Source organism: Heteronotia binoei, chromosome 3, assembly GCF_032191835.1.
Source record: "Heteronotia binoei isolate CCM8104 ecotype False Entrance Well chromosome 3, APGP_CSIRO_Hbin_v1, whole genome shotgun sequence".
Lineage (NCBI taxonomy): Eukaryota > Metazoa > Chordata > Lepidosauria > Squamata > Gekkonidae > Heteronotia > Heteronotia binoei.
In genome coordinates this window covers 116,334,378-116,347,557 of record NC_083225.1, presented here as the reverse complement: position 1 = coordinate 116,347,557, position 13,180 = coordinate 116,334,378, and the positions used below count along the sequence as shown (strand labels likewise).

General features: G+C 37.2%; 1 protein-coding gene across 1 annotated transcript in view; it reads left to right on the top strand.

Annotated features, from left to right (window-relative positions):
- USP25 (ubiquitin specific peptidase 25) overlaps nt 1-13,180 on the top strand; it is a 217,761-nt gene that overhangs the window by 100,457 nt on the left and 104,124 nt on the right. Inside the window, exons 7-11 of the mRNA XM_060234402.1 lie at nt 3,207-3,293; nt 4,808-4,945; nt 5,694-5,770; nt 8,172-8,245; nt 10,274-10,422. Of these exons, the coding sequence (XP_060090385.1) occupies nt 3,207-3,293; nt 4,808-4,945; nt 5,694-5,770; nt 8,172-8,245; nt 10,274-10,422 (525 nt within the window). The remainder of the gene's footprint in view (nt 1-3,206; nt 3,294-4,807; nt 4,946-5,693; nt 5,771-8,171; nt 8,246-10,273; nt 10,423-13,180) is intronic.

Sequence of the window (13,180 nt, the reverse complement as noted above, 5' to 3'; positions counted from 1 at the left end):
TGGGCCATTGTCACTGACACCCTAGGCAGCTCAGTGGGGCTACTTTGATGTGAGTTGCCCTGTGCTGAGGAAAAATGCATGCACCAGGGTCTAAAAAGCTGTGCGATAGCGCACCTTACCGCAGCTTAGTGGGCACTCTGGTTGGTATGACCCATATTACTTCCTTTCTAGTGTATTTTCTGGAATGTTTTAGGTTATTTGAAAGTGTATCAATGTATTTATATAGTAGTGAGATATCAATCTATGAATGAGTCATGCTGGGCATTGTTGGGTGCCTATCCTTTTAAAGGCTTAGAAGTTGTTTGGGGAGCAATAGATTGTTACCATTGGCACACTGTATATCTCCACATGCTATGTTTAAACTATTTTTAGTTTGAAAGAATTCTTATTTGTTACTATAGTAACACAAAAATAACATGCAGTTTTATGTTTTGATGTCCAGCTAATCACTTTTCCTGGCATCCAATAATCATAGATGTTTTACAACAGAAAAAAAATAGATATTACACCATCCAGCCCAAAAAAGAAATAGACACTATTGGCCCACCTCGAATACTCCACTGGGACCTTTCATATAATACTTAATAATAGCTAAACAATAGAACTTACATCAATTGAATTAGCAGTTACCCACTAGTATTAATACAATCTACTGTTAGATCTACTAGCACCTATCATGGGTATATGATACTGTTTTATATGTTTTTATCTAAGATGTATTTTATATTTTATGTTACTGCTTATTATTACTGGTTTTTATGACTTTTCAATGTGAACCGCCCTGAGCTTGCTTTGGCAGGGAGGGCAGTATATACGTCAAATAAATAAAACAAAATATTAACCTATTTTGCATGGGTATCCACTCTGAGTTCAATGCTTTTGGTGAGCATGCTTTTTTCAGTGTTACAGTGCACTCTTGTGGATTCTACAACTTTTCTCCAATCCTTCTCACACCTACTTTGCTCTGAACATTAGGGAAGGATTGCAGCAATGCTGCTTTGTGGTGGGAAAATTTGGATTTGGATTCCCTGACCTGTCTCTCAGCAGCCCTTTCCCCACCACCACCAATGGGGGAAGGCTTACTTTTTAAATGACCCAAGGGTTTTGTTATAGCACCATGCCACTGTAACAGTAGCTGTAGCAGATTCTCAAAGTTCTCAACTTTCATTTATAAAAGTAAATCTATAGTGCCTTCTCTTACAGAGATACAAAGAAAAAGGTATATCTTTGCAAGAGAAGACACTAAGAGACTTAGATGTTTTTTCCAGTGAAAGTAAGTTCTCTGTATTTCAGCTACCTCTATAATAATAAAGGGTATTTATACAATGATATTCTATTGGTGAATTGTTTTAATTGGCCATCTGAGGAACTAGGGCAGTGAAACTGTGAGGAAACATGCTATATGGAAGCCCTATTGCTGCTGCAATTTATCTGTAGTTGCATTAGCAGTGGGGAAACCACAAAATCCTGTCCTTATGTGGAAGTTACCCTCCATACAAAGTACTAGAGAAAGTACTTGGAAAAAGATTTAAAAGAATGGTGGTTATCAGGACACATTTTACAAACAATGGCAGAAAGGAATATGCTTCCTGTTCAAGCAGATCTAATAAGTCACATTGCATGGACAAAAGTTTTTTTTTTCTTTAACCCCCCCCCCCCTCCCCACTTTACTACACTGCTTTGCATAGTTTATGGCATTATCCAAACTACAGGCCTGGTCTGTTTTACTGCCAAATCTGGGATGTCTCCAATTATAGCATAATCAGGGTTATTGTTCCAAGCTGTCTGTTCTTGTGTGTGTGTGTGTGTGTATGTGAGAGAAAGTAAGAGAGAGAATTTTATAAACTTCTGTTTTCAGCATTTATTTATTTATTTATTTTTATTTGATCTTATTTGCTGTGGCTGATTCCAGTAGTTGCTTTCCACTGGAGGAAAGGCATTTCCGCTGGCAGTTGGAGAAAGTGTCTGTCACATAACTGTGTCCAGTACAGTTCCTGGAGGCCCTTAAACTACAGGATTAATGTGGTGTTCACCCTGATCTAGCCAAGAGTAGCCTGATCTTGTCAGATCTCAGGAGCTATGCAAGTTCGTCCCTGATCAGTATTTGGAAGGGAGATCACCAAGGAGTACCGGAGTTGTGACATGGAGACAATCAATGGCAAACTACTGCTGAATATCCCTTGAAAGCCCTATGGGGTCACTGTAAATCAGCTGTGACTTGACAGCAAAAAAAGTGGTGCCAGTACTAGGAATGCATGTAGGAAGGTTCTGTTACATTTCCCAAGATCCAGCCCTATGTCTTGATCTGTGCTAAATAATACAGGGGATCATTGTGTTAAATAAAGCTATAACACTAATTTATTAATTTAATCACTATTTCAGACTTAACACGTCCAGTGAATTTTTGCAAGAAATAGAATTGTGAGGATGCTGCTGGCCAATATGTTACATATCATTAACTTTGGATTAATATCTGATCAGTAAGAGGCTGTTTTTATTCACCAGCAGTAACCTGTCCATAACAAGCTCTGGATTTCTCAGGCCAGTTCATTGCCACCAGGTAGTTAGGAGGAAGAGACAGAACAAAAGATAGGTGCATCCACATCATCTGCTAATCAGAATGTACTGTGCCTGAATGCATTTAACTCTGAATTTCACAGAGTTAAGTGCAAGTAAGTATATGAAGAATCCATACAGAAAAATGACACATCTTTATATTGGAGTCAAGTTTGTTAAGCAGATTTGTCTGGGACAACTTTTAGCATTCATCCTGTTGCCCAGCTATTTGAAGGCCATGTTTTGGTCCTTTACATTTTGCTATTTCATTTTAAATACAGTATCAAGACTTTAAAATTAACTCCCTTGGGTTTCCTATTGCCTGTCTAATCCAAAAGATGGTAAATAAGAGTAAAGATTGAATATTCTGTAGTTTTACTGTTTTGGCATATGACACTGATATCCTTTGAGAATAGTTGTATGATCCATAACTTCCATACTAGTTGTGCATTCTGTGATGCAAAGATAAGGATTATGTTCTTAAAAATACAGATATAAAAGGCACGTTGTATGGGATACAGCCCCAAAACAGTTAAGTAGTTCAGTTTTTCCTGTGTATTAATGTATAAATAACCCATTCACTTTTTGCAAAAAAAGAAATTAAAATTTGAAAAGTTGTAAAAAAAAAAAATCACTGTTTCCCCCCCCAGTCATTATTTCATCTGCTGGAATTCCGAAGACTAGTCTTGAATTATAGTCCTCCTGCAAGTGCTCAAGATCTGCCCCGGAACCAAAAGGTATAAGTAGAAATATATGTTGCTCGAGGAGTAAGACAATGTTCTTTTTATATTTTGTATCACATTCTGTTACCTTTCAGCTTTGGAATACTCCAAATGAGTTGAAAGTGAAGTTTTATGTAGATGCCATTAGATTATAGAACAACAATAAGATCCATATGCTCTTCATAGGCAGTAAAGTTAGGGTTAAAATAGATACTGTAAAACACTATGAATCCAGTGGCACCTTTAAAACTAACAAAGTTTTATTCAGGAAAATTACCTGGCTGTATATATAGGTAGAAGGTGATGCTGTTGTTCAGATAGTAGGGGATTCTAAAGGCATGTAGAGCAGCTGCTAAGCTGTCAGTGTAGCACATGTTTGTGCTTTCTGGAGGTGTAGGAAATGGATTTCACCTGATATTAAAAGGCAATGGAATAACTGATAGGTGCTACATTTGTATCACAGCTACAGTAAGTAGTAGGATCACACTTTGCATACTTTTGTCCTTTCTATATGATATTGTTCGAAATATTTGTGATCCACTGTGGTATGGACATATGCAAAGCACATATTTGATCACTAGGCCTTGGTTCACCCCCAACGAATGAACATATGCTAATTATTTTACTGAGTCTCACCACTGATCCATCTTCTCAGTATTATCTGGTTTGACTGGCAGTACCTTTCAAGGATCTCAGGCAAAGAAAGGTCTTTCTCAGTTTCTGCTGCCTAACCTTTAAATTCATGATGGCAGGGCATAGGATCTTCTGTATTAACTTATTTTCTGTGTAGTAATTTTTAAGTACTTAAAGATGGAGCTTTGCTTTAAGGTACTGGAATGTGATTTTAAATTTAGTATTTGCTTTATGTATTTACTAAACCCACTCACTCCTCTTTCTATAGAAGAGATGTGATATTGCCTCAGTGCTCTAGATATTTGATTTTTAATTCATTCTTGTGTTACTAATTTGGAAAATAGATTTAATCTTTATGGAGAAAAGAGTGTGAATAGTATTGCAGGATGATGCGTTAGATCCTAATTTCTATGAGTTTTATTAAAACACTTCCACCTCCCCCCCCCCACTTTTCCCTTATGAAAGTGTCAAGGTACTTACAGAAGTAAATGTATTCCCTGATAGACCTCTGTACAGTCTAAAAAGCCTCTGTCAAGAGTTGTGTATACCAGTGGGAACAACTTCAGTTCTGAGGCTTGCTTGGCTTATGCAAGAGGAAAATACAGGCAAACATGTCTCTGTGTTCACATATCTGAATTTGCCCTTCCTGCTGTAGCCTCTGCCATATTCTGTGTAGCATTTTGTTCTGGGGATCATCCAAACATAGAGACTTTTTGAAGCACGCAGAGTGAAGCTGTGGTAAGGAGAAGGTAGAGAAGTGCATACTACTTACATTCATGGAAGGCAATATTCAGTGCAATATTTTTGGAGGCTTTAGAATATAATACTAATTTAAAAGCTACAGTGCTTAGTAGGGGAAAAAATAACTTCACTATTTACGTTCATTTTGAATACAGGAACATAGAAATTTGCCTTTTATGCGTGAATTAAGATACCTATTTGCACTTCTTTTTGGCTCCAAAAGAAAATATGTTGATCCATCAAGAGCTGTTGAAATTCTTAAAGATGCATTCAAGTCGAATGACTCCCAGCAGGTAATGTAATAACTGTCTGAATGTTTAAACTACTAAGATCCATTTGTGCAGAACTGAGAGAAGTTATAGAATCATCAGTGGTGTTTAAAAACATTAAAAATGTTCACACAGGTAATTTAAAAAGAACTGGTGAACTAGTGTCCAGCTCAAGGTAGAAAAGCTACATGAGCACTTTTGTCATGATTCTGTTACTGCAAAATGTGCTATGATGGTACTTTTGTGGACATAAAAAAAGAAGATGGCAGGGTACGATCACTCCTCTTATTCTGGGATTACAATGATGGAGGGTTGTTTGATTGATATCCTCTACATATTTGATTACTGTCAGATATTCCATTATATTATAACTTTTTTTTAAGCAAGGTCAATAATGTGGGTGGCTTGCTCCTTATCCCCAGAGCAGGCCAAGCAAAGCTTATTTTATTTTAGTTGGATTTTATTCTGCCCTGCCCTGCAAATGGGCTCATTATAGCTGCTGGTGTCTCCAAGCAGGAAGAATTCCCTTACTGCCTACTTAGCACTACTGTGTTTAAAAACTGATTTTTATGTTTGAATATTTTAACAGTTAATTTGTTTTTGTAATTAATTTCAGATCTGTAGATGATTAACATCCTTTCTGTTCTAATAATATTATTTTTTTTAAAAAACCAATGTCTGACATTAACCAAATTTTTTTAATTAACCAAATTCAGTCAAATACATATATGCAGTTAAATGTGTCTTTTCTTGCTACTGTTTTTTTTAACAGCAAGATGTCAGTGAATTCACCCATAAATTGTTAGATTGGCTAGAAGATGCCTTCCAAATAAAAGCTGAGGAGGAACAGTAAGTAGCCAAATTTCCCATGTAATAAAAACAATACAGGAAATGTAATGTTGCCATTATTCATGCAAAGAAGCTGAGTTGGGATATAGCAACAGTGATAGCAGTGATTAAATGCAGTAACTATTTGTAAATTTGACCTCAGCATTGGAGAAATGTCCTGGGCAGTTGACATGATTGCTCCCAGGCACAGGCACCCTTTCTCAAATGTCAGAGCACAATAGCCCCTTGGTTTACTGAAGGGCTGTGAGCAATGAGGAGACAAGGAAGATGGCTAGAGTAACAGGAAGACTCAGGATGAATCCAATAAGACATGGGTAAATGATCCTATGATCCCTTCCATTTCCCTCCCTCAGAGGCTAGATTTTCCTTCTACTTTTCTGTCCTTTCATTGACTGAGCATCCTTGCTAAATTCTTTCCTGAAGAAATTTTGGCTGTCTTACCCTATCAGCAAGATATATTTTGGCTATTTTGCTCTCCCAGGAGCCTGAGGGAAGGAGAAGATCGCCCTTTAATCAGAACCCTTGAAAATGGCACTTGAGATGCTTTTAAAATTCAAAAATAACAAAAGGTTTTATTCAAGGCTTTTTTCCTACTTTATTTGTATAATCACTGGCTCTTTTTGGTACCCAGAAGGCTGGTACCCTCTTCCTTGCACCCAGCTCCATTCTCTTTAGAACACCAGTATTCTTTTTGAGTTTTTGACTGATTTTCAGGTTTCTGCAGGCAGTTTCTAATCACACCGGACCAAGGAATTCTGTAATCCTCAGTGATAACTCTCTCTGTTCGACTGATGGGGAATCTTCTTTCTCTCTAGCTATCCCCATTCCTTAGATCTTCTCTGCTACTCAAACGTCCGAGCCAAACTTTCCCCACTTCTTTGTCTGTATTCAAATTGCTCTTAGCTAATGCTGAATTCAGACTGAGTTCAGTCAAGGTAGAAATCTGACTTTGTCTGCTCTAAACCCTTTTCTATTGGGACTATTCTCAGATGGTCTCCATAAATGCAGGAATTGGACTGAATCTCCTCAGCATCCATCTCTCTCAAGATGTTTCTTTTTTTGCTCAGCTGATGCCAACCAATCAGATTGCCTGGAGCAGCCTGCCATTTAAGGCTCTCTGGCTTTTTGAATTAACTTTTCAGAGGCCTTTAGTTGTTGGTGTGACAGTTTTAAGTCTCTTAAAAAGTAAAGTCTTTCACAACTTTTAAAGCATGCTTTGTGCGATGATAGTGGCAAAGAAATAGCACTTTTCTGCCACCATTGTGTTTGCACAGTGGAGGCCAGTGGAGCTGTTCTGGGTGGTCAGAGAGGATCTGACTTGCAAGAGGAGGTAGATGTTAAATGGCCTGTTGTGACTGTTTTGCTCAGCAGTTTGCAGATAATTTTTTTTGCAACTGATCCAAGTTGGACTCTACATCAGCAGTGACAGGGTCAGTGGTGTCAGGGTGCTGAGTGCTGACATGTCCAGTTGTTTGGGATACTTTCATTTTATTTAGTCTGAGGATGTGGACAGGATCCGTAGAAGTTTGAGGCCTACTATGTTGTATGACCTTTGCCCTTTCTGGTTACTTAAATCTTCAGGGACGGGGCTGACTGACTGGATTTGAGAGATAGTTAATACTTCCAATAAGATACAGGGTGGTCACCCCAACCTTGAAACAGTCTGTGGTGTTTCTCCATTTCTGAAGATTACCCCTGCCCAGGAGATCTTAATAATTATCAGCCACTCTTAAACATTCCATTCTTGAGCAAGGTGATTGAATGGGTGGTGGTTGGACAAGTTTTTCTATGATGAGGCAAAGTGTTTAGAGTCCTTTCAGTCTGGGTTAAGCCTGGTTATGGACTGAAACTGCTTTGGTCACACTGGTGAATGACTTGCCTAAGGAGATTCTCCTGGATCTCAGTGGTTTTTGATATCATTGATGGTGGCATCCTTCTGAACTACCTATCTGGACTGGGATTGGGAGACACCATTTTGTGGTGGTTCCAGTTCTACTGGATGGTAGGTTACAGAAGGTTTTTCTGGGACTGCTGCTCATCTACTTGGCCTTAGGCCTATGGGGTCCTTCAAAGTTCCATCTTGTCCCCTGTGGTGCTTCATATGTGAGCGAAACCACTGGGTGAAGGCATCCAGAGATTTCACCTGGGCTTTCCCCAGTATGTGAATGACACTTAGCTCTCATGCTTCCAGCTGATGTTAGGAAGGCTGAAGAAATTTAACGTCCCAATTCTCCTGAGAGCTTTTAGAATTTGCTTGAAGAAAAGCATGAAATGCATGATCAGCAGGGTTTGAATTAATTTAAGTTCAAACATTTAAGACCAAAGACATTGAGAATTATTTTAAAGTAATTTTTGACATTTCAACTCTTTTCAGCTTTATATATTTATTACATATTTTTAGGGATGGAGAGAAGCCAAAGAACCCGATGGTAGAACTGTTTTATGGGCGGTTTCTAGCAGTTGGTGTTCTTGAAGGTATTGTTCCTAAATGGTAACATTCTTGTTGTGAAGTTGAATTTAATAGACATTTTAGAGATAAACAGAGACGTATTGATATGCAGTTTATACAAGAAACTTTGTTTGTTTTTTGGCATTAAACAGAATAAACCAAGAATGTTCTTTTAAATACTCTGGATCTGCAAGTTCAAAAGCTGCATTGGAATGGAGCCTGTAGTTTTTCTCCATCACGTGTTTCTTCAATAGAGCCTTTCTTCCAATGGAGAATTATTTTTTTCATCATAGAAAGTCTTTCTTTGTTGAAGGAAGACTTTATGTTTTGGAGGAAGACTATAGATCATAGGATCAGTATTCCTTCTCAGCTGTGAAGTCTTGTGAGCAAAAATTCTACTTCATAAGCTGCTGGCATTAAAGTTGTGAGCTACTGCATAAATTAGTTTGTTCTGGGGCCATTTTTCCTGAGCCAAAACAAAAATGTGTGAGCCAGAGGTTAAACAACTGTGTGCTAGCTCACTAACTCAGCTAAGAGGGAACACTGCATAGGATCTAACTTAATGAAAGGGAGTTATTGGATCCAGCCCATCGTTTTATCAGTACTTACTGTTTACTTTAAAGTAAACTACCATTGTATCTCAAAGTACTTTGTAATATTTCCAAATAAACAGTGTAAAATATTGTATTGTTACAACAGGCATTAGAGGTTTATGGCATAACTTCAGCATCAAACATACTTATATTGTGTATACAGATTTGCCTTTGCCAGTTTGGTGTAGTGGTTAAAAGCATGGACTCTAATCTAGGAGAACTGGGTTTGATTCCCCACTTCTCCACATGTAGCTGCTGGTGTGACCTTGGGTCAGTTGTAACTCTCAGAGCTGTTCTCTCAAAAACAGTTCTCAAAGCTCTCCCTCAGCCCCACCTACCTCACAGGTTGTCTGTTGTTGGGAGAGGAAGGCAAAAGAGATTGTAAACTGCTCAGAGACTCTTTTGGATAGTGAAAGGCGGAATATAAATCCAATCTCTTCTTCCTCTGCTATTAAGGCTTCTGTTAAGGCATGAAGCTGACATGCATAGTCAGACCTTTGGTCTATTTTGTTAAGTTTTAGCTATTCTAGCAGCCTGTCACCCAGATTTCAAACACAGTTCTTTCTTTGTTGCTGCCTGACTTCCTTTAAATGTAAGATGACAGTAATTAAACTGTGCACTTTCTGACATGCGCCTACCAGCATCCTAACATTTAATTTTGAGAAGGTTTTATTTATGTGTCTTTTAAAACAGATATTTAAGGTCTATGTATTGAAATAGCTTTCAAAATACTTATTGTCACAGTATTCCTTTATAGTGTTAAACTTAATTATTGTTTTCTCGACATGTTCAGAAAGATTGTTGTTAGTTTATTTTTTAAAATGTATTTGGCTTTGCTTACTAAATCTATAGAAAGGGATGATATGTAGAAGTTTATTTGATATATTTTCCTAACAACAATGTTGTAGTTTCTTATGTACTATCACCAGTGTAAATAGGAGTCAGAAAACTAAATAGCAGACCAATAAAATGTCATGATCTAAAAAACATAACAGGAAACAATGTGAACAGTAGGATGTGTCTGACGAAAAAAGAGGCAATTGCAGTTCTAAACATACATCCTTGTGCGGTTAATTGGATCCTGAATATTACACCCAAGAAATTCTGGGATTGGGTTTCTTGAATAGTAATCCCATTGCCGCATGGCGGAGTGAACAAGAGGTCTTTCAAAAGGTTGTAACATTGTGTTGTGGGGGATTGTATCCAATTGAAGAAAAAAGTTCCAGAGGTATGTAAACATTTGGGTGTGTCTAATGTAGATATCTGGCTTATGTCCTCGGAACAATCACCCCTTGTTCACCGTAGCTTTTTATGTATAATGTTTACCAAGTAAATTTAAGTAATTTGTTCCAAGTCGGAATATGGTATAGAAATTGCTACATAATCGTATGTAATTTTATAGTTCATACATGATGCAAAATGTTTACTGTTGCAATGTTAATACCTCCCTCTTCTGATAAGGGAAGAAATTTGAAAATACAGAGATGTTTGGCCAGTACCCGCTTCAGGTTAATGGCTTCAAAGATCTGCATGAGTGCTTAGAAGCTGCAATGATAGAAGGAGAAATTGAATCCTTACATTCAGAAAATTCTGGGAAGTCTGGCCAGGAGGTGAGTAGTATGCTTAAACTTCTGTGATGTTGACTAAATTAAAATATAAATGACACAAATACAAAATATTTTGATTAGTCTCTTATTTTGTCTGGGGAATACAAGATATTTTAATGGGTCATTTATTTTGCCCACAATTAGAGATGAAGACCAAGTCTTTTCCTTTTGTCGCCCCTCCTTCAACTCTCATACTGAGATACAATTAGGCAGTAACCACCTGGCAACTTTGTTTTGTTTTTGTTTTTTGTTTAAAACAATTTTATTCCGGTAACATATGGTAACAATCAATTCTTGCATTATTAATTACGTACTTCTTTTTATCTATCCCATATATTACTTTTCTAACCCCTCCTCCCCCCGTTACTTGACCCCCGCCGGTGTTGTATATTTAAAATACTAATATTTAAAGGTACCCTTAACTAATAAAACAAAAATTTCTATTTTTCTTTCTTTTAAGACTTAATTGTTATCAAAAATTGTCCAATGTCCTTTTATTTTCCACTCTTTTTCTATATAACTTCTAAACTTCTTCCACTCTAACTTAAAAGTTTCTAGATCATAGTCTTTTAAAATTCTTGTTGATTTGTCCATTTCACTCCATGTTATAACATTTATAATCCAATCCCATTTCTCTGGTATTCTTTCTTGCTTCCACAACTGCGCATACAATGTCCTAGCAGCGTCTTTTTTTGGAAATTTTTCCATATATAATCCCAACAGAAAAGTCTCTGCAACTTCCTTAATTTCATATCCCAAGATCCTAGATATTTCTTGTTGAATCATCTGCGAATACTTTTTTGCTCTTTCACAAGTCCACCACATATGGTAAAAAGAACCTTCATGTTTTTTACACTTCCAACGTCTATCTGACATCTTATTGTTCATCTCTGCCAACTTTTAAGGCATTATATACCTGTCAGGCGATGGAATCTCAAGGCAATGTTCATTTGAAACAAAATGACACTTTATTGGAAATTCATAGCTGGTTACAAAGATTGAGACTAATACCGATGCCTAGGCATGGGTCACTCTTAAAAGATTCCACATCAAAGCAATTCTAAACAAAGCTCCCTTTCCCAAGACATCAAGGAATTGGAGGTGCAAACTTTCACACAGGCTTCAGCTTATCTCTTTCCCCTGAGAAGTTGCCTTGTGGCCAAGCTATCTTTTAACGGTCGCATTCTTTTGTGCCTTGGGAGCATCAACAATGTTTACACATTAATGGCTCTCTCTTTGATATGTGTAGAGACTACATGGCAGGAAAGATATATGGGTTAGTATCAGAAGTCCATATGGTTAGGATGTTGCAGTTAATATTTCTAAACCTTACAGAGCCTGACAATACCATCTATATATCATTTTAAAACAGTTCTCTATAATACTATGACATGTTGAAAGCTTTATAGAATTCTTCCAAAGAAATTTCCATCTGTATTTCTTTATTTACATTAATTGCCCACTTAATCATTTGAGATTTCACTACTTCATCTTCTGTAGACCATTTCAAAAGCAGTTTATATAGTTTTGAAATTATTTTTTCATTTTCTCCAAGCAGAACTATTTCCATATCGGTTTGTTCTTTTCTTATTCCTTCAGTTTTAGTGTCTTTTCCCACCAAACTCTTTATTTGTTGCATTTGAAACCAATCATATTTATTGTTCAACTCTTTCGCAGTTTTCAGCTCTATTTTACCGCCTTGTATTTTTAATAGCTGATTATATGACAACCACTTTTCTTCACCCACTTCAGCCGTTATTTTTATCACTTCTGCTGGCACTATCCGTAACGGTTTTCTCTCATCACCATATTAATTATATTTCATCCATGTATTAAAAAAATTATTTCTTATATAATGGTGAGAGAAAAAACCATCCATCTTTTTTTTCCCATGGTACATATGAGCATGCCAGCCAAATTTATTTCCATGACCTTCCAATGCCAAAAGTTTTCTGTTTAGTAGCATCACCCATTCTTTTATCCACACTAAGCAAACCGCTTCATAATATAGTTTTAAATCTGGTAATTGGAATCCTCCTCTCTCTTTTGCATCTGTTAACATTTTCATTTTGAACCTTGGTTTCTTCCCAGCCCACACAAATTCTGAGATCTTCCTCTGCCATCTGTTAAATTGTTTGTTGTCCTTCACAATCGAAATAGTTTGAAATAAATATATTGTTCTTGGTAAAATGTTCATTTTAATTGCAGCTATTCTTCCCAGCAATGACAAATTAAGTTTATTCCATTTTATCATGTCTTTATCCATTTTATACTATAGCTTCTCATAATTATTTTTTAAAAAATCAATATTCTTCATTGTTATCTCCAAACCCAAATATTTTACCTTCGAGGTAACTTCACAATCCGGTAGCTTTTGTAACTCCTTTTGTTTACTTACTTGCATATTCTTACATAAAATTTTTGATTTTTCTTTATTTATAGAAAATCCCACCAGAGGACTGATATATATATATATATATATGATAGAATGCCAGCAGGGGGTTGGGGGCTTTCCAGTGTTTTGCACTGAGTGTCACATGTACGACTATATGCCCAGAGGACAGAAGTCTTGGGTGTGTGCTCGATGCAAGGAGCTCCTGGTACTCAGGGAACGAGTTCGTACCCTTGAGGCCGAGGTGACTGCCCTGGAGAAGCAGAGATGGTCAGTTAGGCACTTGGGGAAGACCCTCGGGGGCATATTAGATGAGCCCCGCTCTGAACGTAGCAGCCCCGTTGCTGCCAGAGAGCGTGAGGGTCGAGA